The sequence below is a fragment of the Girardinichthys multiradiatus genome, chromosome 21, assembly GCF_021462225.1.
Source record: "Girardinichthys multiradiatus isolate DD_20200921_A chromosome 21, DD_fGirMul_XY1, whole genome shotgun sequence".
NCBI lineage: Eukaryota > Metazoa > Chordata > Actinopteri > Cyprinodontiformes > Goodeidae > Girardinichthys > Girardinichthys multiradiatus.
Window position 1 is genome coordinate 4,194,901 of NC_061813.1, and position 24,568 is coordinate 4,219,468.

Below are 24,568 nucleotides of genomic sequence, written 5' to 3' on the forward strand. Positions count from 1 at the left end.
TGGAACCAAAGATCTCAAACTTGGACTCATCAGACCAAAGCACAGATTTCCACTGGTCTAATGTCCATTCCTTGTGTTCCTTATCCCAAACAAGTCTCTTCTGCTTGTTGCCTGTGGTTTCCTAGCAGAACTTATCGTCCGCAGCAGAGGTGACTCTTGGTCTTCCTTTCCTGGGGCGGTCCTCTTGCGAGTCAGTTTCTTTGTAGCGCTTGATGGTTTTTGCGACTGCACTTGGGGACACTTTCAAAGTTTTCCCAATTGTTCAGACTGACTGACCTTCATTTCTTAAAGTAATGATGGCCACTCGTTTCTCTTGACTTAGCTGCTTTTTTCTTGCCATAATACAAATTCTAACAGTCTATTCACTGTATCCACCTCCTGAACAACACAACTGATGGTCCCAACCCCATTTATAAGGCTTGAAATCCCACTTATTACACCTGACAGGGCACACCTGTGAAGTCAAAACCATTTCAGGTGACTACCTCTTGAAGCTCATCAACAGAATGCCAAGAGTGTGCGGAGCAGTAAACAAAGCAAAAGGTGGCTACTTTGAAGAACCTAGAATATAAGACATATTTTCAGTTGTTTCACACTTTTTTGTTCAGTATATAATTCCACATGTGTTTATTCATAGTTTTGATGCCTTCAGTGTGATGCTACAATATTCATAGTCATGAAAATAAAGACAACTCTTTGAATGAGAAGGTGTGTCCAAACTTTTGGTCTGTACTGTATATGAGCTGCTTAAAGTGTCCAGGCCTCAGTGTGTCTGTTACACACCAAACAAACAACATTTATTTTCTTAATTTTATGGAAAAAACACAAAGATGAAAGAAATACTGGTGAACATCACTGAGAACACCTGCCGTGGACACCACTTTACTTCACAACAAGCTGCCCTTTGTGCATGATACCCCTGTTGTTTAATAGTGGAGCAGGACTGAGAGACCGGCCCACACACTTAACTCCTTCATGTTTTCATGAGAATGCCAACATGTGATGAAGAATGAAACAAAAGATGCACAAACAAGGGTTTATGTAGAATAATGCTTTGTATGCAGTAATGACAGTACTGCAGTTGTTTGTGGTTGTGAAGCAGACTGATCCTTCTAACTGTCAACTATTGTAATGTGATGAGATAATGGCTGAAGAACCAAGTCCCTGATGAGTAGCTGTAATGAGCTTTCTCTACAGTGTGGTCCGGCGCTGACACAGAGTTAGGATGAGGAGCTCTGTCGTCTGGTGGGAACTCAAAGTAGAGCAATAATTATGTTTTTGGTCTATTATCGCCACCTAGTGGTATGTTTGGTCCTTCTAACTGTCATTCTCACAAGAGTTTAGATGTGCTATAAAAAATATACAAAAGAAAAGAATGAAATAAATAAATAATAACAGCAAAGGGCAACTGTGACTGGAATCCTTTTCTTATTCTTTGTATTGAAATAAATATATTGTCATTTATAATAAACTAGAAAAGGCTTTCAGATGAGGCTTGTTTCTCAAAAGTACCTTTTGAAAATAACCTTTCAGCAGGTATTAAACATAATTTCGTTTAGCCCACATTTCTGTATCAAAATGTTCTTTTATTGGTCTGATACAATATTCTGATCTTAAATGTTGTGTTTTCATTAGTTGGAAGCAGAAAAACATCTTAATTACTAGAAAAAAGGCTTGAAAGCATCAGTGTGTAGAAAAATGTCACCTGAGTTACTGAAATAATAAACATTTCAGTAACATTAAAGGTTTTTGAATATTACTGGATGAACAACAACCCAGCCTCCTGTGCCGCTGTTTCTGCCCAGTCTGATGGCTCTTAAATACATTCAAGTTTAGATTTCTCTTCAGAGCATCCCATAATTATAGTTTAGAGTGACAGTGATTGTTAATCATTCTAACATGTTCCTGTTGAGGTCAGCATTTGATATGCTAACTTCAGTGTGTCCATTACTTTTGTGGCAATTTCTGGTGATTTTAACCATGCTTCTCTCTCTGCTACACTTCCAACATTTCAACAGTTTGTCAGCTGCTCTACCAGAGAAAACAAAACATTGGATTTGTTTTATGCAAATGTGAAGGACTCATACATCTCTACAGCAAGACCTCCTCTAGGCCAATCAGATCACAAGCTTGTTTTTCTCTGCTCGAAATATAAGGCCCTTGTTCAGAGGCAACCTGTAATAAAGAGGACTGTGAGAAAATGGTCACAGGAAGCTGAAGAAGCTCTGCAAGGTTGCCTTGAGGCTACAGACTGGGACGCAGTGTGCCAGCCACATGGAGAGGACATCAATGCCATGACTGAGTGTGTAACCGACTATATAAACTTCTGTGTGGATAACATCATCCCCACCAGAACCGTGAGATGCTTCCCCAATAACAAACCTTGGATCACCAGTGACCTGAAGGACTTGCTTAACAAGAAAAAAAGAGCCTTCAGAGAGGGAGACAGATAATTATTGAGGAGTTTACAGAAGCAAGATAAGAGACACCAAGGAGGTGTACAAGAAGAAGCTGGAGAGCAAGCCCCAGCAAAACAATATCACAGATGTGAGGACAGGGATGAAGAAGATCACGGGCTTCAGGCAGAGGGATGATCGGACCGATGAAGGTCTGGACAGAGCCAATGAACTGAACACATTCTTCAATAGGTTCAGTTCAGAAACAAGCTTTGCATTCTCTTCTCCTGCTCACAGCCAAACAGACATTCCACCCTTCTTTGACCCACAGGACCCACAACTGTCCAGTAACACCTCACATTTTTTATCTTCCACCTCAGCCCTAGACCCTTCTGCTTCTACATGTTTGCCTTTAACCATATCAGAAGATGCTGATGCTTCCTTTGCTTCCCCCTTCCACCTGTGTGTCTCAAGAAGTCAAGTGAAGATGCAACTGGAGAGACTGAATCGGAATAAGGCTGCAGGTCCAGATCATGTCAGCCCTAGAGTCCTGAAGGCCTGTGCAGAGCAGCTCTGTGGGATTCTGCAGCACCTCTTCAACCTTAGCCTGGCCCAGAAGAAGGTTCCGGTGTTGTGGAAGACCTCCTGTCTTGTTCCGGTACCAAAGAAAACTCACCCATCAGTCCTCAATGACTATAGACCTGTTGCCCTGACATCTCACATCATGAAGGTCCTAGAGAGACTCCTGTTGGCCCACCTGAGTAAGCAAACAGTAAACCATCAGGACCCCCTTCAGTTTGCTTATTGCTGTGGAGTTGGAGTTGAAGATGCCATTATACACCTGCTTCAACAAACCCACTGCCATCTGGACAAAGCCAGCAGCACTGTGAGGATCACGCTCTTTGATTTCTCCAGTGCATTTAATACAATCCAACCTGATTTGCTTTGTCAGAAACTCCCGAAGACTCAGGTGGAGGCCTCAACAATCTCCTGGATCAAAGACTACCTGACAAACAAACCACAGTTTGTGAGACTGAAGGGTTATGAGTCTAACCAGGTAGTCAGCAGCACAGGCGCACCACAGGGGACTGTACTCTCACCATTCCTTTTCACTCTGTACATCTCAGACTTCCAGTACAAGACAGTCTCCTGTCATCTGCAGAAATACTCGGATGATTCTGCAGTCGTAGGGTGGATCAGAGATGGACAAGAAGCTGAGTACAGGAAGGTGGTGGACCTCTTTGTGGCATGGTGTGGAAACAATCATCTCATTTTGAACGTGACTAAAACAAAGGAGATGATTGTAGATTTTAAGAGAAAAACTATTTTAAGTCAAAAACTATTTCTATCATGGGAGTAGAAGTGGAGGTGGTGGAGGAGTATAAATACCTCGGTGTTCACCTGGACAACAAACTAGAGTGGAGATGCAACTGTGAAGCCATCTACAAGAAGGGACAGAGCAGACTGTACTTCTTGAGGAAGCTTAGGTCCTTTGGTGTTTGCAGCAAGATGCTGCATATCTTCTACAAGTCTGTTGTGGAGAGTGTGATCTCTTCTGCCATAATCTGCTGGAGAAGCAGCATCAGAGGCAGGGACTTAAAAAAACTCAACAAGCTGATAAAGAAGGCTGGCTCTGTTCTGGGGACTCCTATGGAACCTCTGGAGATCATTGTGGAAAGATGGATTCTTCATAAAATGAAGCACATTATGGAGAACCCTGAGCATCCTCTTCATGAGACTGTCCTACAACAACAGTGTCTTCAGTCAGAGGCTTCTTCAGATCTGCTGTAAGACGGAGCGCTACAGGAGATCCTTCCTGCCCACAGCCATCAGCATCTACAACGGCTCTTTGAAGAAACCTTCATAATGAGCTACAACAACATTTAATTTCCCTTTAGGATTAATAAAGTATTTTTGAATTGAATTTAATTGAATTTTCCACCTGAAACATCTGTGATCTGATGTTAGAACTGCTCTATATGGGTTTACCTGCTGAATGGTTGTCGGACTGGATTTTCTTTGTAGACCAATGAGTCTATATCAAGTCAAAAAAATAAATTAATTGTTTTTCAAAACGCTTAAATATTTTTGTACTCCATATGAGGCCCTTTCTTATTTATTTTTAGCCTCCTTTTAATATCTAAAAAGGCCAAAGTTGTATGATTTGAACTTTTTATTGAGAATGTGAGTTTTTTTGTCAGTTGATTTTAGGGTTTTGCTCCCTTTTAGAAGAGCAAATAAATCTGCCACTGCAAAAAAAAAACAGGAACTGTGTATCTGATTTAGATGACTGGAAAAGATAAAACACTCAAGATGAACCTTTACACCTTCTTTCTTATATGTTTCCCAAAATCATCTAATTGTTTATTTATCATGTTTTTATGTTAACAAAAAAGGATAACACAACTTTGAATGAAATAGTAAAAAACATAGTTTTCTCTGGAAAATAATTAGCAGACTTAATTATTAAACCTTGCTGGTGAGGAACACAGCTCTGAGTTCTAAGTATGATATTTTTAATAACTGTGTTTTTAATAAAAGTCTGTTTTACTTATGCTGTACATTTTCTTTCTTTTTGTACAGTTTTTATTCTTAGTTTGTTGCTTTTATATTTTTTACCTTTTTGTTGATCTGCATGCTTCCATTTACTTGTCACTATGCTGCTGGTACACCTGAATTTGAATCTGTCCTCTGTCCTAGAGAGGACATATTAACACATCTGTCCACACATGGACCGATGTTTTTACTGCGCCAATAAAATAGTCAAACCTTGAAACTTTTCTAAACCTCCAATTGAGACAGAAAGCCATGTAAACTCCAACTTCCACATAACCAAACTTTCTTTTTAATACAGTTTTACTACATATTTGGCCCTAATTTGAGAAAACCAACAGTAACTATTACTGACAACCACCTTACACACTTCTATTATTTCAGTAAAATCTGTGTGATGAAATAAATTTGAAGGTAAATTCAGTTTCCAACCACAAACTGCAACCATCAATATTTCTTTGAGGTTTATATATGATGTGTTAAAGCTGATGTGCATAATTCAGCCAATCAAAAGGGTACGCCGACCTAAAACATTCTGATCTTGTCCAGCTCTAGTTCAGGGGAGCAACCTTTTTAGTTTAAAGAGCCACGTTTGCCCATGCTGCTACAAAATAAAATTTGTCAAGAGCAGATACAGAAGAACTGCTAAAACCGCACCTCTTAATTTTATAACTGAAAACTTGTAGTTTTATAAGAGCTACATGAGGCTCTAGAGCTGCAGGTTGCAGACCTCTGTCTTAGTTCATGTGTAAAATGTGGAATATCTTCTTTTTATGTTGAATTCCAAATGAAGGTCTCTGTTTTGTTTTAGCTGGTTTGGTCCTAAATGATACCTTTACCAAAGCCTTTGGGTCTCCTTCAGGCTCCTGCAGCTGCAGCGCTCGGTTCTAAGTCCAGACGCCGAGATGCCAGATGAACTGCTGTATGGTCGGGTTGGATACCTGTTTGCTCTGCTCTATGTTAACAAGGAAATTGGAGCTGATACTGTGGATGAGGGCATAATTACAAAGGTGAGGCTCACTTATGGTCAATAGTTTAACATCAGCTGCCATCTTATCTTGGAGCCACGCGACTATGTTTTATGAATATGACAATGTGGAATCTCTTTAAATTATGTACACTTAGGACAACATTAAAATCCTTTTATCTTGTGCTGATACATAAAACCATAAAACAGTTTTTTGCTGTGACTGTATAGGAGCGTAACATGTATCCATACCAAAGGTTTTACCTACAGCCTCTACATGTATTAAAGCCTCATTGAAGATCCCTCTAAACATGCAAGGATAGATTATAGTATCACTGAGTGGCTAAACACTGCTGTAGACAAAGGTTTGTAATCATCTTGCATCTTAAATGCAAAATGTTTATTTATTTTTTTACAGTTTTGGCCTAATTACTGCTCTGAGTGGGTCGTTCTTTCAGCTAATGGCATATTTTAGAGTCTGTATACTCCCAATTATTGAATTACTAAATTATTTGATGATTATTTCAATAATGGATTAATCTAATTGTTTCAGCCCTAGTAATCACCCACAGCATCTTTTGTTTTCTGGTGGAATAGGTTAGAGATTATTAGGACTAAGAGAATAAAGATGAGAAGATTTAAGGCCTGCTGCAGCACTGCGTTGTTCATCATTTCTATCTCTAGCTGACATGTTCCAGCAGAACCCTACAGGCTTCAAAAAACAACTCCCTTTTACATTTGTCTTTGAGTTATTTGACCCTTAATAGTGGCTTATCGGCCAGGAGGATTATTACAAACATTGTTCTCTAAACATCCACATTTTCTTTCTTTTACTCCTTTTGGTACTGTTTGGAAGATATTCAGTTTTTATTCCAGTCTTTGTGTTGGAGCTTCAGGTGAAGGTTTGTATTTTGGCTTAATCTGGCCTTTGTACAAACACAACCATGAAATAGATTCTGACATTTCCATGCAGTGAGGAAAAGCAGTGAGACATAGTAGATGTGTTATACAGCTTTGAACATTTGTGCTATTTTGCATAACTTTAGAATATTAATTTAGCTTTTGTTTTTGTGTGACACAAGAAAAAAACATAACTTTCTACAAAATAAGGCTAATGTGAGGCCACCAATTGCTCTATAAATACAGTTTTATTTTATGGTGTGACTATCAGTTGCCATAAAGCCACATTTTCCTCACTTCTCTCGCTAATGTCATGATGATTCTCCCAACTCTGTGACCTTTAGAGCATCTTTGCTTGGTTAATGCTGAAGTCTCATGGCCACATCTAGCCTTCTGAGTAATGATCTCTATCAAAGAGTTTCAGCTCACTCTGGTAGGGCTTATGTTGACTGGCTGGAAAATGTTGATAATTTCTCTGTCCAGTTCTTGCCAAATGGATTAGGTTAACAGACCAGATATGTGGTTCATGGACCATCAGTTGACAATTTCTATGGTACTCTGATTGAATTGTGGTGAAACTGGATCATTCATTTAGTTTGAACAGGGTATGAGTTGGACCATGTTGCCTCCTAAAGTGCCTTTAAATGACATTTGGAATTCAGTTAAGATAAACTGAAACAGAAATTACAAGAATCCAGTATGAAAAAGACTGAACATGAAAGGATTAATATTTAATTTGGTAGACTGTGTTAATAGGGGCCAGATTTGCTGTCAAAATCCCAGATTTAAAAGATGCCACATGTTTCTTTCAGAGCTTTTGACCTCAAATTGCGTTACTCAAGGTGACAGCAAATTCTTTAAAAAAAACCTGTTATTCCTGCTTTTCAGGCTGAAACATGGCTTTTTTTCGAGGATTTTTCCCTCTGGTTTTGGCAGCTCTGCAGCTGGAAGAATTTTGCTGATACTCTTTTACTTCTGTTCAGTTTTGATGCATAACTTTAGCAACATGTTGGGTTTATTACAACTAAGAGCAGCTGATCAACATCTCCAAAGCTCAGATAATACCTCGAATATAGTGCTAGATAAGTTGAAAAGGAGGTGTTGTAAATGCAGAGCAGGAGCAAACAGGAGAGAGATAGGATGGAAGTTCAAACCATCACTTCCATCGATCATAATGAGCAATGTAAGATCTTTGGCAAACAATTTGGATAAACTGCAAGTCTAGAAAGGACCCAGACAGGCTATTAGGAATGCAGTATTATGTATTTGATTGAAACATGGCTGCAGGATCATATCCCTGACTCCAACGTGTCTCTGCCCGGCTTTCTGACTATACAAAAAGAAGTTAGATTAGCAGTGCTTGTTAACAACAGATTCTCTAATCCAGGACCTGTTCCTGTTAGGTGTCATCTCTGCAGCTCAGATATTCAATTCGGCTCAGCTAATTTATATAGAGCCAATTAACAACACATGCCATCTCAAGGCACTTTACAAAGTTAATTCAGTCTAATCATGCAGATTTCAAGTCAGGTTCAGACATTCCATTTAATCCTAACTATCAAACAGTGCAGTCAGATTCCGTTTATTATTCGGGTTGGTTAAAAGCTTTTCTATCTAAGGAAACCCAGCAGATTGCATCCAGTCAGGGACTTGCAGCATTCCCTCCTCCTGGATGAGCATGTAGAGACAGTGGACAGTCGCTGCCATTTACTTTGCAGCAATCCCTCATACTGAGCATGCATGTAGCGCCAGTGGAGAGGAAACCTCCCTTTTAACAGGAAGAAACCTCCAGCAGAACCAGAACCGGGCTCAGTGTTTTCAGACATCTTCCACGACCGACTGGAGGTTTGAGAGAACAGAGCAGAGACACAAAAAGAACTCAACCACTGATCGAGGAGTACTTCTATGTCAAAGAAAAGTAAAACATTAATGGCAGTAGTAGCTCCTTTATTGGCTTCACCTGGCAGAGAATGACAGCTAAGCAGATGATCCCCTGATGTTCAAGCCTTTGTAAGAGAATATTGAGAGGCGGTACTGGAGCCTGGTTGAAGACTTTACAGTGTGGTGCTTAGCCAACCACTTGCAGCTGAATACTTTCAAAACTTAAGAACTGCTCGTGGACTTTAGAAGAACCAGGCCTACCCTGTAGCTGATCTCTATTGAAGGGGTTGATGTGGAGGTTTTTAGGAACCTACAAGTACTTGGGTATCCAGCTGGATGACGGGCAAGACTGGTCAGCAAGCACTGACACCCTCTGACGAACAACGCTCAGCATCCTCTTCATGAGACTATCATACAACAACACAGTGTTTTCAGTCAGAGGCTTCTTCAGATTCACCGTAGTACTGAGGATATCCTTCCTGCCAACAGCCATCAGCGTCTTCAACTCTAAGCCAACTAATATGAGTTACAATAAAATTTAATTTCCCTTTTGGATTATTGAGGTATTTTTGAATTGAATTAAATTGAATTTGTGTTTGTTAGCATATAACACTGACATGAACACATTAGACTGATCCAGAGTCTCAGAGCCAGTTCTGTTCCTGCCCATGTTCTGACCTTGTGTCGCCTAACTCTCTTACAGTCCACCGATAAATGAGTTAACCACTGAAGCGGGTTACTATAAGTTCACATACAGAGCTCCTCAATTAAATTCAGCCCATTGAGGCCAAATCCCATTGGCTTTAGCTGGTTCTTAGGGTTTTATTCAAGCTGCAAACAGATTAATTCAACCAATCTTTCTATCCAAGAGAGGGAGTCGATTGCTTTTTAAGCAGCATGTCTGCAACAGAAGATAAAGCAAAAGCTTTGTAGATGGTGGTTAACATATATAATACAATGTGTTTAAACCTGAGAAACTGCCTTTTTTTCTCTTTTTCTGAATTTTAACTTTAGTTACAAACAATAAGGATATTGTTTTATTAACAAGAAAAATGACATTTGTACTTTTTAATAGCAGCATATAGTTTTTGTGAAGTCCGCATCAGCATTCATTGCAACCTTTCAATTGCCATTTACTGTTTTCTGAACAGCTGAAAGCTAATTGGTTGAGCTTCGTCCTGATGAAAAGATCTGAGGATAACAATCAAGTTGTAACATTAATTTAAAATATTTGCCCTAATAAAGATCTAGCATTTTGCTGGTAGGGTTTAAAGTCTATATCTGTGTCAAATGTTAAAAGTTCTGGTGGAATATAGTTGGCCCAGTGCTTTATGTTTGTCCATTTTCTCTTAACCTGTAGGTGGTGACGGCCATTGTCAGATCGGGAAAGAACATGTCAGCAGAGGAGAAGAAGACAGATTGCTGCCCTCTTCTCTACGAATGGCACAAGAAGCAGTACATTGGTGCTGCCCATGGCCTCGCTGGCATTTATTACATGCTAATGCAGGTAAGAAAAACCTCAAACCTGAGCTGTTCTCCTGGATTTGGTTGTATATTTTCAGAAAATGTTCAAATTATGTCAGTGAAATCTGAAAAACGTTGACCTCCTCACACACTGTCAGGTGTAGGTAACAGAAATGTATCCCTTCAGAATTGATTGTTGATTAATGAGCCTTTAAAGAAATGTAATAATATAGTTTATTTAGTGAGACGTTTACGATTTTGATACATAAATATGGTTAGGTTGTCTTATTAGTTGCTATTGATTCAGCGGTTTTCAGGCCATTATTCATTCTCTACATAGAATTAGAAATGGATGTAAGTTAAAATACCCGTCATCATAGAGACCACTTCCATATTCTATCAATCACTGGAATTGTTCTCGGTTAAAACAAATGCCAGTTTTGGCCAGAAAGAGTACAGAGTAACAGAAGTACCCCTTCAAACAGAAGTTTGAGCCAGTTTATAGAAATCTGTAAAAACAGGTTTTATGGTGTCTTAGAAATGTATTTACACCCCTTGTACCTTGTCAAAACCAAACCTCAATGTATTTTGTCAGGATTCTATGTGATAAACAAAATGGATTTCAATTTGTGAAGAGGAATGAAAAGAACACATTGGTACTGATTTTGTTTTACAAATAAATCTTGAAAAGTGTGCATGCATTTGTATTTAACTGCCAGACTCAATACTTTGTAGAATGGACTTTCTGCATTTGCTGGTGCAAGTCTTTTAGGCTGTCTCATTTATCTTTGCAAATAGCTTAAGCTTTGTCTGATTGGGTAGAGAGCTTCTTTGAACATCAATTTATAAGTCTTGTCACAGATTTTCAATTGGATTTATTTCTGGACCTTGATTGAACAATTCCTTTTCAGCTCAGGCTGTGTTGAGAGTATTGTTCCTGATAGAAGATAAACCTTCACCTAGTCTTTTGCAGCCTCCAACAGGTTTTATTTGACCTGTACAGAAAACCTGCCCTGTATTAAGCTCCCTCTGTCTTTCCATCAACTATGACCAGCTTCCCTGTCCTTGCTGAAGCATCCCCACAGCATGATGCTTCCAGAATCACGTGTCACAGTGGGGTCCGTATGCATAGGATGATACGCAGTGTTTCAGCCACATGTGTTGCATGCAGTCGAACATGAGAGAACACTTTCTTCTATGTTTACATCATTGTTTCCCAATTTTTCTTGCGCCACAGACCGATTTAACATCAGAGAATATGTGCATGGACCAGCCTTTAGGTGGCAACAGATAAATACAACAAAATAAAATTATACAATCATCATACAAATTGTAGTATACTCTAAATATACAGGTCCTTCTCAAAATATTAGCATATTGTGATAAAGTTCATTATTTTCCATAATGTCATGATGAAAATTTAACATTCATATATTTTAGATTAATTGCACACTAACTGAAATATTTCAGGTCTTTTATTGTCTTAATACGGATGATTTTGGCATACAACTCATGAAAACCCAAAATTCCTATCTCACAAAATTAGCATATCATTAAAAGGGTCTCTAAACGAGCTATGAACCTAATCATCTGAATCAACGAGTTAACTCTAAACACCTGCAAAAGATTCCTGAGGCCTTTAAAACTCCCAGCCTGGTTCATCACTCAAAACCCCAATCATGGGTAAGACTGCCGACCTGACTGCTGTCCAGAAGGCCACTATTGACACCCTCAAGCAAGAGGGTAAGACACAGAAATAAATTTCTGAACGAATAGGCTGTTCCCAGAGTGCTGTATCAAGGCACCTCAGTGGGAAGTCTGTGGGAAGGAAAAAGTGTGGCAGAAAACGCTGCACAACAAGAAGAGGTGACCGGACACTGAGGAAGATTGTGGAGAAGGGCCGATTCCAGACCTTGGGGGACCTGCGGAAGCAGTGGACTGAGTCTGGAGTAGAAACATCCAGAGCCACCGTGCACAGAAGTGTGCAGGAAATGGGCTACAGGTGCCGCATTCCCCAGGTCAAGCCACTTTTGAACCAGAAACAGCGGCAGAAGCGCCTGACCTGGGCTACAGAGAAGCAGCACTGGACTGTTGCTCAGTGGTCCAAAGTACTTTTTTCGGATGTAAGTAAAATTCTGCATGTCATTCGGAAATCAAGGTGCCAGAGTCTGGAGGAAGACTGGGGAGAAGGAAATGCCAAAATGCCAGAAGTCCAGTGTCAAGTACCCACAGTCAGTGATGGTCTGGGGTGCCGTGTCAGCTGCTGGTGTTGGTCCACTGTGTTTTATCGAGGGCAGGGTCAATGCAGCTAGCTATCAGGAGATTTTGGAGCACTTCATGCTTCCATCTGCTGAAAAGCTTTATGGAGATGAAGATTTCATTTTTCAGCACGACCTGGCACCTGCTCACAGTGCCAAAACCACTGGTAAATGGTTTACTGACCATGGTATCACTGTGCTCAATTGGCCTGCCAACTCTCCTGACCTGAACCCCATAGAGAATCTGTGGGATATTGTGAAGAGAACGTTGAGAGACTCAAGACCCAACACTCTGGATGAGCTAAAGGCCGCTATCGAAGCATCCTGGGCCTCCATAAGACCTCAGCAGTGCCACAGGCTGATTGCCTCCATGCCACGCCGCATTGAAGCAGTCATTTCTGCAAAAGGATTCCCGACCAAGTATTGAGTGCATAACTGTAAATGATTATTTGAAGGTTGACGTTTTTTGTATTAAAAACACTTTTCTTTTATTGGTCGGATGAAATATGCTAATTTTGTGAGATAGGAATTTTGGGTTTTCATGAGCTGTATGCCAAAATCATCCGTATTAAGACAATAAAAGACCTGAAATATTTCAGTTAGTGTGCAATGAATCTAAAATATATGAATGTTAAATTTTCATCATGACATTATGGAAAATAATGAACTTTATCACAATATGCTAATATTTTGAGAAGGACCTGTAATTATAAACGTAAATCCACTGTATGCTTGTATGCAACTTTAGCAGCGTCTTCCTAACTTCGCGTCAACAGCCTAACATTAGTAACATCCTCCCTGCCCCCTAACACTCTCTGATTCCTCTGGTAACGTTTAAACATGCCTTTAAAATATGATACACTACAAAAACAAAGTGCATTAAAAATGCAACTCACCATAATGCAAAATCAGTGGGAGCCCTGAACTTGTTTGTCTGCCATGAGACGCTCAAACTCTTTCAAAAGCAAAGGCAGGTGATCGTCCACCAGCTGGAAGGATGAAGGTATGGGCTCAGTCTCTTCCAAAATCCCAGGTAATATCTGAAAGGTAGCAAAGCTGTCCCGGTCGTTCACACGTGGACTGAACTGTACAACAAAGGCACGTTGCAGCTACTGCAGTGGCCGTGGTGCAGCGGGGTAGCTCTTTGTTATTCATCAAACCTATCACCGTTTGACAATATATTAGTTTAGGTGTGTTTTGCTTGAACATTTACAACTAACCAATAATGGGCACTGTCCAGATCTCTCCAAGTGGCTGCTCTTCCCTCAGTAGTTGGCTACTGCATTTCTTTTTTAATATCAAATATATTTTGTACGGGTTTATAGAAAGTACCTCTTGCTTTGCATATACACATTTAAGAAGAGGGTAGTAGGAATTCTGGGTGATCATGAGTTGTGACAATTTTAGGTCACACAAGTCAGTTAGGTCCACAATCACCATTTTTGGTTTCTGTCTTTTCTTCTCCCTATATAACTTTAGACATGTCTGAGCAGCAGTTTTGAAGGTGACCTGTATGTTTCTGTGTTCAGCCTGGAGCGAGAGTCCACCCAACCATGCTGGCAGAGCTGGTTCGGCCCAGCATCGACTACGTCCGCCACAAGAGGTTTCGATCAGGGAACTTCCCTTCATCGCTGAGCAACGAGAGTGACCGGCTGGTACACTGGTGTCATGGAGCTCCTGGTGTCATCCACATGCTCATCATGGCCTACAAGGTGAGACCCGTGTTTATGGGGAATGGCTGAGGAGTAAAGTAGTCACTCCGTCTATTGCAAACACAACACTGACTCCCTGTGGCCTGGTTCTTCTCAGCAAAGTCGGTGTTGCAACAGTCTAATTTAAAAACATTTCTTTTTTAAACTGATACTTTTTTAGTTCATGTCACAGCTGAGATTGAATTCTGTGACTAAATACAGATTCAGCCTGCTGTTGTATGTGCACAGAAACATTGCAGCTGCTCTATACAGGCTAGTTTCTTCTTTTCTTGATCCACTATGGAGTCAGAAAGGCAGCTATTGCCTCTTTTTATTGACAATTCCGAATGGGTTTTCACCGATCGGTCTCTCTATCTGGCATGGAACGTGTTGCGTTTTCATGGCCTCACTGATGGCTGCAGTTATGGCTTAAAGCCCCGCCTCCAGCTGCCAGTGTTGTGCACTGTGCCACTATCAGTGTTACTGTGTGACATTGTCACAATATTGTCACATTAAAAAAATCTTGTTTATTTCTGAGCGCTTGTATTGGTTTGTGTGTTTTGGAGAAAATGTTTGTGCATCTTAACAGCTGGTTTTATGTGCGATTTGCTGATTTAGAACGATGATGTGTAAAACTCTATTTCAGTTTGACCCGCTTCGATCATTGTGGTCCTTCATTTTATTGTAGTAGACCTTGAGTTTTATTAACTTTTCCTGCACTGCCTCATCGAAAACCTTCTCATTTCTCCTGGTTTCATGACCAATCAGTGAACAGCAATCTGTTCACGTCACATGGAGGCCCGACTCAGCCCTGGTTGGACCCGCTCAGAAGCAGGGAGGAAAAAAGTAGTTACTGGTACAAAAAAAACAGTAATGGAAACTCTGGCAAAGTGAGCAGAGTGGAGCCGGGCCACGTGGAGCCAGTGGAAAAGGACACAGAGGGCCAAAACTTTAAAAAAAATGGTACAAGTCGAGGGCCGGACCGATTCAATGTTTATTGAAAACTTTTTTAAATTACCATATCGTACATGCTGAACCTGGAACTAACAAAGCCCATTACAACAATGAGGTGATATACACTAACAAAGACTTAAAAGCTAACGTAAAAGCTGTTAGGTTCAAAATTATGTGGGTGATGTCTGAAAGATCCTCATCAATCACTACTTTTAAATAGTAACATGTCAAAAATAAATGAAAGCTGCATTAGTTTCTTACAGCTCTATCTGCAACCTCTCCAGAGTAAATTCAAGTGAACATGCTTTTCCACAAACAGCCAAAAAATATTTTTTCAAATTCAAATGTCCTGTAGTAGCAAGAAAAAAAAATTACCAAAAATGAAACTGCATTAAAAACTGAAAATGCCTTATAGTAGGGCTGCAACTAATGATTATTTTGCTTATTGATTAGTTATTGGATAGTGAAAGGTGCTTAGTAGGAGATTTTTTACAGAATTTGAACCAGTTGAAGCTACAACTATGCTACGTGAGTTTTGGATAGGGCATATTTACATACAAAGGTTTTTATCTCAAATGCTAAATGTATATATTTGTTGTACAATTTTGGCCTAATTACTGCTCTTAGTGGGTTGTTCTTTCAGTAAATGGTATGTGTACTCCAGTTAATGTTTATTCAATTACTAAATTAGTTGAGGATTATTTCAATAATGGATTAATCGCAATTAATCCCATAAATTGTTTTAAAACTCAGTTTGCTGCTCTGTGATGCCCACTTCTCTGAGCCAGATACTTGGTGTCTCATCTTGTTTGGGGTTAGGCTCCAGGCTGAGGAAATCCTCAGAAGTTGTGTTCCCTCATCCACAGCAAGTGATTATGCAATGAAAAATGTTCCATTTGGTAGTTAGCTGACACAGTACACAGTCAGCAATAGTGTTTTGGCTCCGGCTCATATTTGAAAATGGCTTTTTTTGGGCAGATGGTGTCGCAAACTTTCATCACAAACTCTCTATTGGTAAAGACTGATTTTGCAACTTCTGCTGCAACAATGAAACTGGCCTTAAAAGCTACATCCAGGCATTATTCTAGACCAGGCTTTTTACATTATTCTACCTTCTGAAGCCAAGCCTTTGTTTCATGTCTACAGTGTTGTATCTGTTGTTGTGTCTCGTTTCATAGTGTCGTCTTATATTGCATTGTTTCATCACAGCCACCCTGTCTGTGCACAGAAGGCATACAGTTTGCCCTTTACATTAGCAAACATATACTCGACCTCCGACCTGTCCTGACAACCTCTGTTTTCAAAGTCTTTTCGTTTAGCCATATTGTGAGGAGAGAGGGATGGTTGAAACTTGTCAGTTGGTGCATAGCTGCATAAAGCTGCAGATAAGAGTGAGCCAGAGACTCATGTGCGCCCAACGCACAAGGAGTGGATAGTGGAACTCGTAGTATTATGGCTGTGGGTGCAATACTAGCCAGTCAGCTCTAATAGTAATTAAATATTATCACGCGGACCAATGATAATTGATTCCAGGGCCAGATGTGGTTCGCAGGCCTCGAGATCAAAACATATTCAATTCAGTTTATTTATATAGCACCAATTCAAAACACATGTCTCAAGGAACTTCACAAAAGTCAGGTTCATACATTCCAATTAATCCTAACCATTGAACAGTGCTGTCAGATTCAGTTATTTATTCAAATTGGATAAAACGTTTTTCTATCTAAGGAAACCCAGCAGATTGCATCGAGTCAGAGATTTGTAGCATTCACTCCTCCTAGATGAGCATGTAGAGACAGTGGACAGTCACTGGCGTTGACTTTGCAACAATCCCTCATACTGAGCATGCATGTAGCAACAGTGGAGAGGAAAAACTCAGTGTGAGCAGCCATCTGCCATGACCGACTGGGGGTTTGAGAGAACAGAGCAGAGACACAAAAAGAACTCAAGCACTGATCCAGGAGGTGCACCAGCAACGGGGATAACCGCAGCATACAAAGGTCTGTCAAGCAAAATTCATTCAAAAATTTGAGGGAGCTTTATAAGGAATGGACTGAGGCGTAACTCAGGGCATCAAGAGCCACCACACACAGAGGAATCCTTCACAGGGGCTACCTGCGTCTTACCTGCACTAAGGAGAAAAATAACTGCACTGTTGCTCAGTGGTTCAAAGTCCTCTTTTCATGAAAGTAAAGTTTGCATTTCATTTGGAAATCAAGGTCCCAGAGAGAATCCATGTTGCTTGAAGTCCAGTTTGACGTTTCCACATGATGGTTTGGGGTGGGGATGTCATCTGCTGGTGTTTTCTAAAGTCCTCAGTCAACATGGCCATCTAGTGATGGAGTATTGTCAAAAGGAAGATTAGAGACACCAAAACCAGCAATATAGAGGGCCCGAAGGCTTCAATCAAAGCAAGCTGGGCTTCTGTTACACCTTAGCAGAACCACAGACTGATCATCTTTATGCCACACTGCATTGATGGAGTAATTCAGGCAAAAGGAGTCCCAACCAAGTACTGAGTGCATGGAAATACACATACTTTTCAGAAGCCTGACATTTTTGTTCAAAATATTGTTTGTTTTTTAATCTTACCTAATATTCAAATTTTCTGAAAACACAAAGTTTTGTGTTTTCATTCTCTGTAAGCCATAATCATCAAAATTAAATTGGGAAATAAAGACTTAAAATATTTCACTCTGTTTAATGAATCCATATTATATATGTTTCACTTTCTGAAATGAGGAACCAAAAATGTACCTGTAGGTGGAGTACACTAACAGCCTGTCAGGAAGATGCTTTTATATTGAACAGCTGAATCGACCAAATTATTATTTTCTCTGCTTTGGGTTGAACCTCTTGATATAAGCTGATTTTTTTTTGTGTGTCACTGACTGTGTCCTGGTAGGTGTTCAAAGAGGAGAAATACCTGAAGGAGGCAGCGGACTGTGCTGAGGTCATCTGGCAGCGGGGCTTGCTAAGAAAAGGCTATGGTATCTGTCATGGCACCGCCGGCAATGGCTATGCCTTCTTAACCCTTTATAAGCTCAACCAGGAGAAGAAGTACTTGTATCGAGCATGCAAGGTAAGGCAGTGGATCAGGAACAGCATTGAACTATTTTTTAAAGACTTGATATGTAGCAGTTGTTGACCTATTATTGTGATTTCCTTCCTCTAGTTTGCTGAGTGGTGTTTGGACTATGGGGCTCATGGCTGTCGCATCCCAGACAGACCGTACTCTCTGTTTGAAGGTACAAAATATATATCTTATGTTCAACTCAAATTGTTCCTCCTTTGCCAGGAAAACATCTTAATAATAAATGTGATGTAATTCAGTTCAGTTTATTTATATAGCTTAAATTCACAACACATTGTCTCAAGCCACATTACAGCAATTTTAATCATACAGACAGATTCCAAGCCAAGTACATTCATTCCAATTGATCCTACTTATCAAACAATGCAGTCAAGTTCAGTTTATTATTCAAACTGGTTAAATGTTTTTCAATCAAAGGAAACCCAGCAGATTGCATTGATTTAGTGACTTGCAGCATTTACTCCTCCTGGATTAGCTTGTAGAGACAGTACTTTGTAACACTGAGTCTTCTTCACCTGCTTCATAGACCTGTTATGCAGCTGCCTCAGTAACTGTTGCCTTCAGGTTGGTTGGAATCAACATTTGATCATTTGCTGCCTGAACAGCAAAACTGAATGAAACACTTTGAGCAGGAAAAAAACCCTTACTGTATGTAAAAACTATCAATATTTGTTCATGTCAGGCTGAAATGATGGAAATGGTTGGCACAGATAGCATAAAAGTTAAAGTGATCTTGTTACTCGCCATTAGTGAAATGACCGTCATCCGATTTGTACTTAACAGCTATCGGGAAGAACGCTGCGATATGACACCCTTTATACCTGCCCTTCGAAGCTGACATGATTTTAGAAAGCTTTGTTGTTAGCGGTCGCACAGGGTCATAGGGTGAAAGGAAGCGGGAACAGACTCAATAGCTGACATGAGAACCACACGGAAGGAGTCCAGATGACAAATGAGGGTGTGGGGCTTGTGTCCTCTTTTTGAATGTATGATTGGTCGGCTGAGCGGTGACGGTTGAGCTGAGCTGGTTGGTGTTTCTCCCTGGGCTGTCGTTGCAGTGGCGGCGATGTGATGTGTTTGTGTGTTTGCGGGGGCATGATAGGGGCTATCGGCCCCGGGTGCATGCCGCTGGCCGGGGACCACTTGCCAGGTGAGTTTGTCCCGTCTTGGTGTGGGGTCAGGGGTCTGTCATGAGTACAGTGCTTGATGTTGTCTGCTCTGTTGCACTTATGGACGGAGGTTGGGGTGCTGTTGTGGCGCACTGTGTGGTGGAGGGCAGAGTGTGGCAAGGGTGCTTGGAGCGGTACTGTATGTGGAGCTTGCGCTGTGTGGTTGTGTCTTCATTGGCTTTTCAGGGGTGGAGCTCATCTGTCAGGGCGTAGCCCTGTGGGGAAGGGATTCATGGCATTTGGGTATGGGGCCATGTGTTCGATATCTGTGTCCTGGTCTGCTCCCTCTTCTGGATCAACTTAGACCCCCATCTTTCTTGCTTCTTTTTTCCCTTTTTGTTTAGGTCTCCATGTCTATTGCAATTGAAATAATCCCAAAGCAGTTTCTAATATCGTTTTTTCATATACATCAAGTAGAGCATTATATTAGCCATAATGCTCCACTTGTGAAAGTAAATCTGTTGGGCGTCTCAGCATTCTGACAACAATTCTGTCCTATCAACTGATTCAGTCTCAATGAAGCAGAGAAGTAGTTCCAATCAGTCGCGTGTTTATTTTCTTCCCCTTACTGAAACAACTGCCGAAGAAAAGCACCCTCATAATTTGACACAAGCTTAAAAGCTTAAATATCACAGGGAACATCACTATTCATTATATGTACGCCATAATCATCAAAACAATCTGAAATAAATACTTGGAATCTATTACCCTGTGTGAGGTTAAGTTATGAGTTTTACTTTTTGACCTGAACTAATGAAATTATTTCACATTTCAACGATATTCTAATTTATTGACATGACCCTGTATTGAGAGCGGGTAACAGATTTTGATGCCATATGTGAACCTTCATGCTTAAAGCTGTCCACCTGTATCTGAATCAGAAAGTATGTTATAGGCAGGTCTGAACAGGGCCGTGGTCCTCAGACCTGATGCTAACATGGTGTCCTGGTATATTCTGGTCATACTTTACTGATGAGTGTTCACACCTGGGACAAAAACTGACATATGACATCAGATCTAATTAACATGCTTCTAAACCAACAGAAAGCTAGTGTTTTTCTCTTCTATAAATTGATGTATGACTTGATAGGGAAATGTTTATTTTTCCCGTGTTCACAACAAAGTGATGATTAAGCTGTGTTGATGGTATGTTTTTCTCTTCGTAGGTATGGCAGGAACCATCCACTACCTGTCAGAGATGACAAACCCTGAAGCTTCCAGCTTTCCTGCCTTTGAACTGTAACGCGCCAACTGCTGAGGCTGAGAATCTGGAGAGGCCTAAAGGAGAAACAAACAGTATTTGGACAACGTTGTTTGACAGAACAGTTAGACTGGTGGCAGGTGGATTTCTGTAAAAATTCACCTGTTTGTTTCTCTGAATAATTCATGGATGTAACTGTGAGATGAATGTTGTTGCTTCATTGAGGGGGCTTAACAGGAATAGCTGCCTGCTAAAAATGGACATGTTTATCCCATGGGATCAGTGGTAGGAAAATCATGGAAACGTGTCCTTGTGCTCTTTCATCCAGCAGTGTTTTGGGCTGAAGAAAGAGCTCCATGAAGAAGCCTTCCCACTCAATAAGATTCATTGTCAGCTTATTGGGACAATGTTTAAAACTCCCTCAGCCCTGAACTGGTAATGCTAGAGGTCTGATGTTGTTCAGGTGTTGAAAGGCCTCTGCATGTCCACCACTGTTGGCTCTTGGTGTGTCATGTCCTATCTGTGTCGTGTTTAAACACTTCTCCATGTTTGTGTTGCATTGTGCTAAAGTTATCTTTCAATAATTGTGAACAATATATGGGGTGACCAATCAATGTGGATCCATTTTCCTGTGCATGCTGTTTTGATCCCAACAGGTTGCCCTGGCAGCAGTGGAGTTTTACCAGCAGTGTCCATGTCCTGCGACAGACTAAAGACTGGATAGAATTTATGTAAAGAGGTTTTTTTCTCTTTATTGTTTCTATTTTATCTTCCATCATACAGATGTTTAATGAGCTGATAGCACCTTGTGATGGTGAGACACCCACAGTAAAAACTCCCAGCACTGGCAACTCTTCATTCACATGTCACTTAACAGTGATGGAGCTCAAGTTATGTCATAAAGTCATAGCTGATGGTAATGTTCTACAAAAGATATGAGAAAAGCCCAAATTATTTAATATTCCATTGTTCGGCTCCATTGCCTCCATCATACTCCAATATAAGCCTCATATCTGGGGAACAACGCTACTGTTCAAGTATCCAAATGCTTCTAATAAAACAGAAACTGCAGTCATTTCAGGGTTCGTTTTTATTGTGGATTTTACCTCATTTATGTGTAACTTAAAGTTACTAGCCAGTTTTTATAATAATAACAATAAGAAAAACACAGCGGTAGTACAGCAATGCAGTATAGGTTTTCACTGCAGGGATTCACAAAAAAATTAAAATATTTAAATCCGGTTGGGGAAAAAACAGTTCAAGTTCGCTTGTGAGCCTGTTTGGGTCGATGATGTCACACATGGCCGCAATCATGGTGATTAGTTGGCATTAGTACACACTGTGGCAGATATAACTAATTTTGACAGATTACAATTAGAGATCCACTGATGAGGCCGTTATTGGCAGATACTATTTTCCAGTTTTCCTTCAGGTCTGACCAATTCCAATTCAGAAAGATTCAGATTATTTTTTTCTAACACTTTTTTTTTTTACTGCTTTTGTTCCTTGTATTCAATGAAAGTAACAAAGCTACTCTAGTCAGCATTTATAAGAAGGGTTCGATTGCTGCAATGCTAATAAAGATTTCTGCATTGATTATTGGGAATATGAATCATTTTGACATGCCATATTTAATTACATTTAAATAAAGTTTAAATGAATAGGATAAGTGATATTTTCGAATTTTGCATTGCATGATTATCTTTGGAGAGACTAATTTTGGATTGAACTGTAACAAATGCCTCAACATAATCTTTTATCTAAGAATGATAAAACATTACTATACCCATTTTAATCTATCATCGTGGCTAAAGCAAGATGTTTATCTCTAGATATTTTAAATGACACCAGAAAGCAAACTTTTTATCTTGAGATGATGCATATAAACTATTATTCCTAAAACATTTAGTGAGATAAATATGATAAACAGCTTCACTATCTTGAGGTAATAGAATAATTCCAGTTTTATAATAAAAGAACATTATCTTTAGATATAATATTTAAGCTCATCTTAAAAAGTGACTGGTTTTCTTCAGATATGAACAAGAAGACAATGGTTTATGGCATTAAATTGACCTCCAGTAATAAAGTAAAAAACCTTGGTGTTACTTTTGACCAGGACATGTCATTTAAATCCCATATTAAACAGGTTTCTAGGATTTCCTTCCTTCACCTGCGGAACATTGCCAAAATTAGAAATATCCTATCCAGGAGTGACGCTGAAAAACTAGTCCATGCATTTGTTACGTCAAAGCTGGACTATTGTAATTCTTTACTATCAGGATGTCCACAAAATGCAGTTAAAAGCCTTCAGCTGATTCAAGAGTTCTGATGAAAATTAAAAAGAGAGATCATATTTCTCCTATTTTAGCTTCCCTTCATTGGCTCCCTGTTAAATCCAGAATAGAATTTAAAATTCTCCTCATATATACAGGTCCTTCTCAAAATATTAGCATATTGTGATAAAGTTAATTATTTTCCATAATGTCATGATGAAAATTTAACATTCATATATTTTAGATTCATTGCACACTAACTGAAATATTTCAGGTCTTTTATTGTCTTAATATGGATGATTTTGGCATACAGCTCATGAAAACCCAAAATTCCTATCTCACAAAATTAGCATATTTCATCCGACCAATAAAAGAAAAGTGTTTTTAATACAAAAAACGTCAACCTTCAAATAATCATGTACAGTTATGCACTCAATACTTGGTCAGGAATCCTTTTGCAGAAATGACTGCTTCAATGCGGCGTGGCATGGAGGCAATCAGCCTGTGGCACTGCTGAGGTCTTATGGAGGCCCAGGATGCTTCGATAGCGGCCTTTAGCTCATCCAGAGTGTTGGGTCTTGAGTCTCTCAACATTCTCTTCACAATATCCCACAGATTCTCTATGGGGTTCAGGTCAGGAGAGTTGGCAGGCCAATTGAGCACAGTGATACCATGGTCAGTAAACCATTTACCAGTGGTTGTGGCACTGTGAGCAGGTGCCAGGTCGTGCTGAAAAATGAAATCTTCATCTCCATAAAGCTTTTCAGCAGATGGAAGCATGAAGTGCTCCAAACTCTCCTGATAGCTAGCTGCATTGACCCTGCCCTTGATAAAAGACAGTGGACCAACACCAGCAGCTGACACGGCACCCCAGACCATCACTGACTCTGGGTACTTGACACTGGACCTCTGGCATTTGGCATTTCCTTCTCCCCAGTCTTCCTCCAGACTCTGGCACCTTGATTTCCGAATGACATGCAGAATTTGCTTTCATCTGAAAAAAAGTACTTTGGACCACTGAGCAACATTCCAGTGCTGGTTCTCTGTAGCCCAGGTCAGGCGCTTCTGCCGCTGTTTCTGGTTCAAAAGTGGCTTGACCTGGGGAATGCGGCACCTGTAGCCCATTTCCTGCACACGCCTGTGCACGGTGGCTCTGGATGTTTCTACTCCAGACTCAGTCCACTGCTTCCGCAGGTCCCCCAAGGTCTGGAATCGGCCCTTCTCCACAATTTTCCTCAGGGTCTGGTCACCTCTTCTCGTTGTGCAGCGTTTTCTGCCACACGATTTCCTTACCACTGAGGTGCCTTGATACAGCACTCTGGGAATAGCCTATTCGTTCAGACATTTCTTTCTGTGTCTTACCCTCTTGCTTGAGGGCGTCAATAGTGGCCTTCTGGACAGCAGTCAGGTCGGCAGTCTTACCCATAATTGGGGTTTTGAGTGATGAACCAGACTGGGAGTTTTAAAGGCCTCAGGAATCTTTTGCAGGTGTTTAGAGTTAACTCGTTGATTCAGATGATTAGGTTCATAGCTCGTTTAGAGACCCTTTTAATGATATGCTAATTTTGTGAGATAGGAATTTTGGGTTTTCATGAGCTGTATGCCAAAATCATCCGTATTAAGACAATAAAAGACCTGAAATATTTCAGTTAGTGTGCAATGAATCTAAAATATATGAATGTTAAATTTTCATCATGACATTATGGAAAATAATAAACTTTATCACAATATGCTAATATTTTGAGAAGGACCTGTATATCCCCA

The 24,568-nt window shown here is 40.2% G+C and overlaps 1 protein-coding gene across 1 annotated transcript in view; it reads left to right on the forward strand.

Moving 5' to 3' along the window:
- Window positions 1–21,603, forward strand: part of lancl2 (LanC lantibiotic synthetase component C-like 2 (bacterial)) — a 37,578-nt gene extending 15,975 nt beyond the window's left edge. The window contains exons 4-9 of the mRNA XM_047349764.1: window positions 5,812–5,959; window positions 10,058–10,204; window positions 13,949–14,131; window positions 17,970–18,146; window positions 18,240–18,312; window positions 20,494–21,603. Coding sequence (XP_047205720.1) covers window positions 5,812–5,959; window positions 10,058–10,204; window positions 13,949–14,131; window positions 17,970–18,146; window positions 18,240–18,312; window positions 20,494–20,570 — 805 coding nt within the window. The 3' untranslated portion in view covers window positions 20,571–21,603. The remainder of the gene's footprint in view (window positions 1–5,811; window positions 5,960–10,057; window positions 10,205–13,948; window positions 14,132–17,969; window positions 18,147–18,239; window positions 18,313–20,493) is intronic.
- The last annotated feature ends 2,965 nt before the right edge of the window (window positions 21,604–24,568 follow it).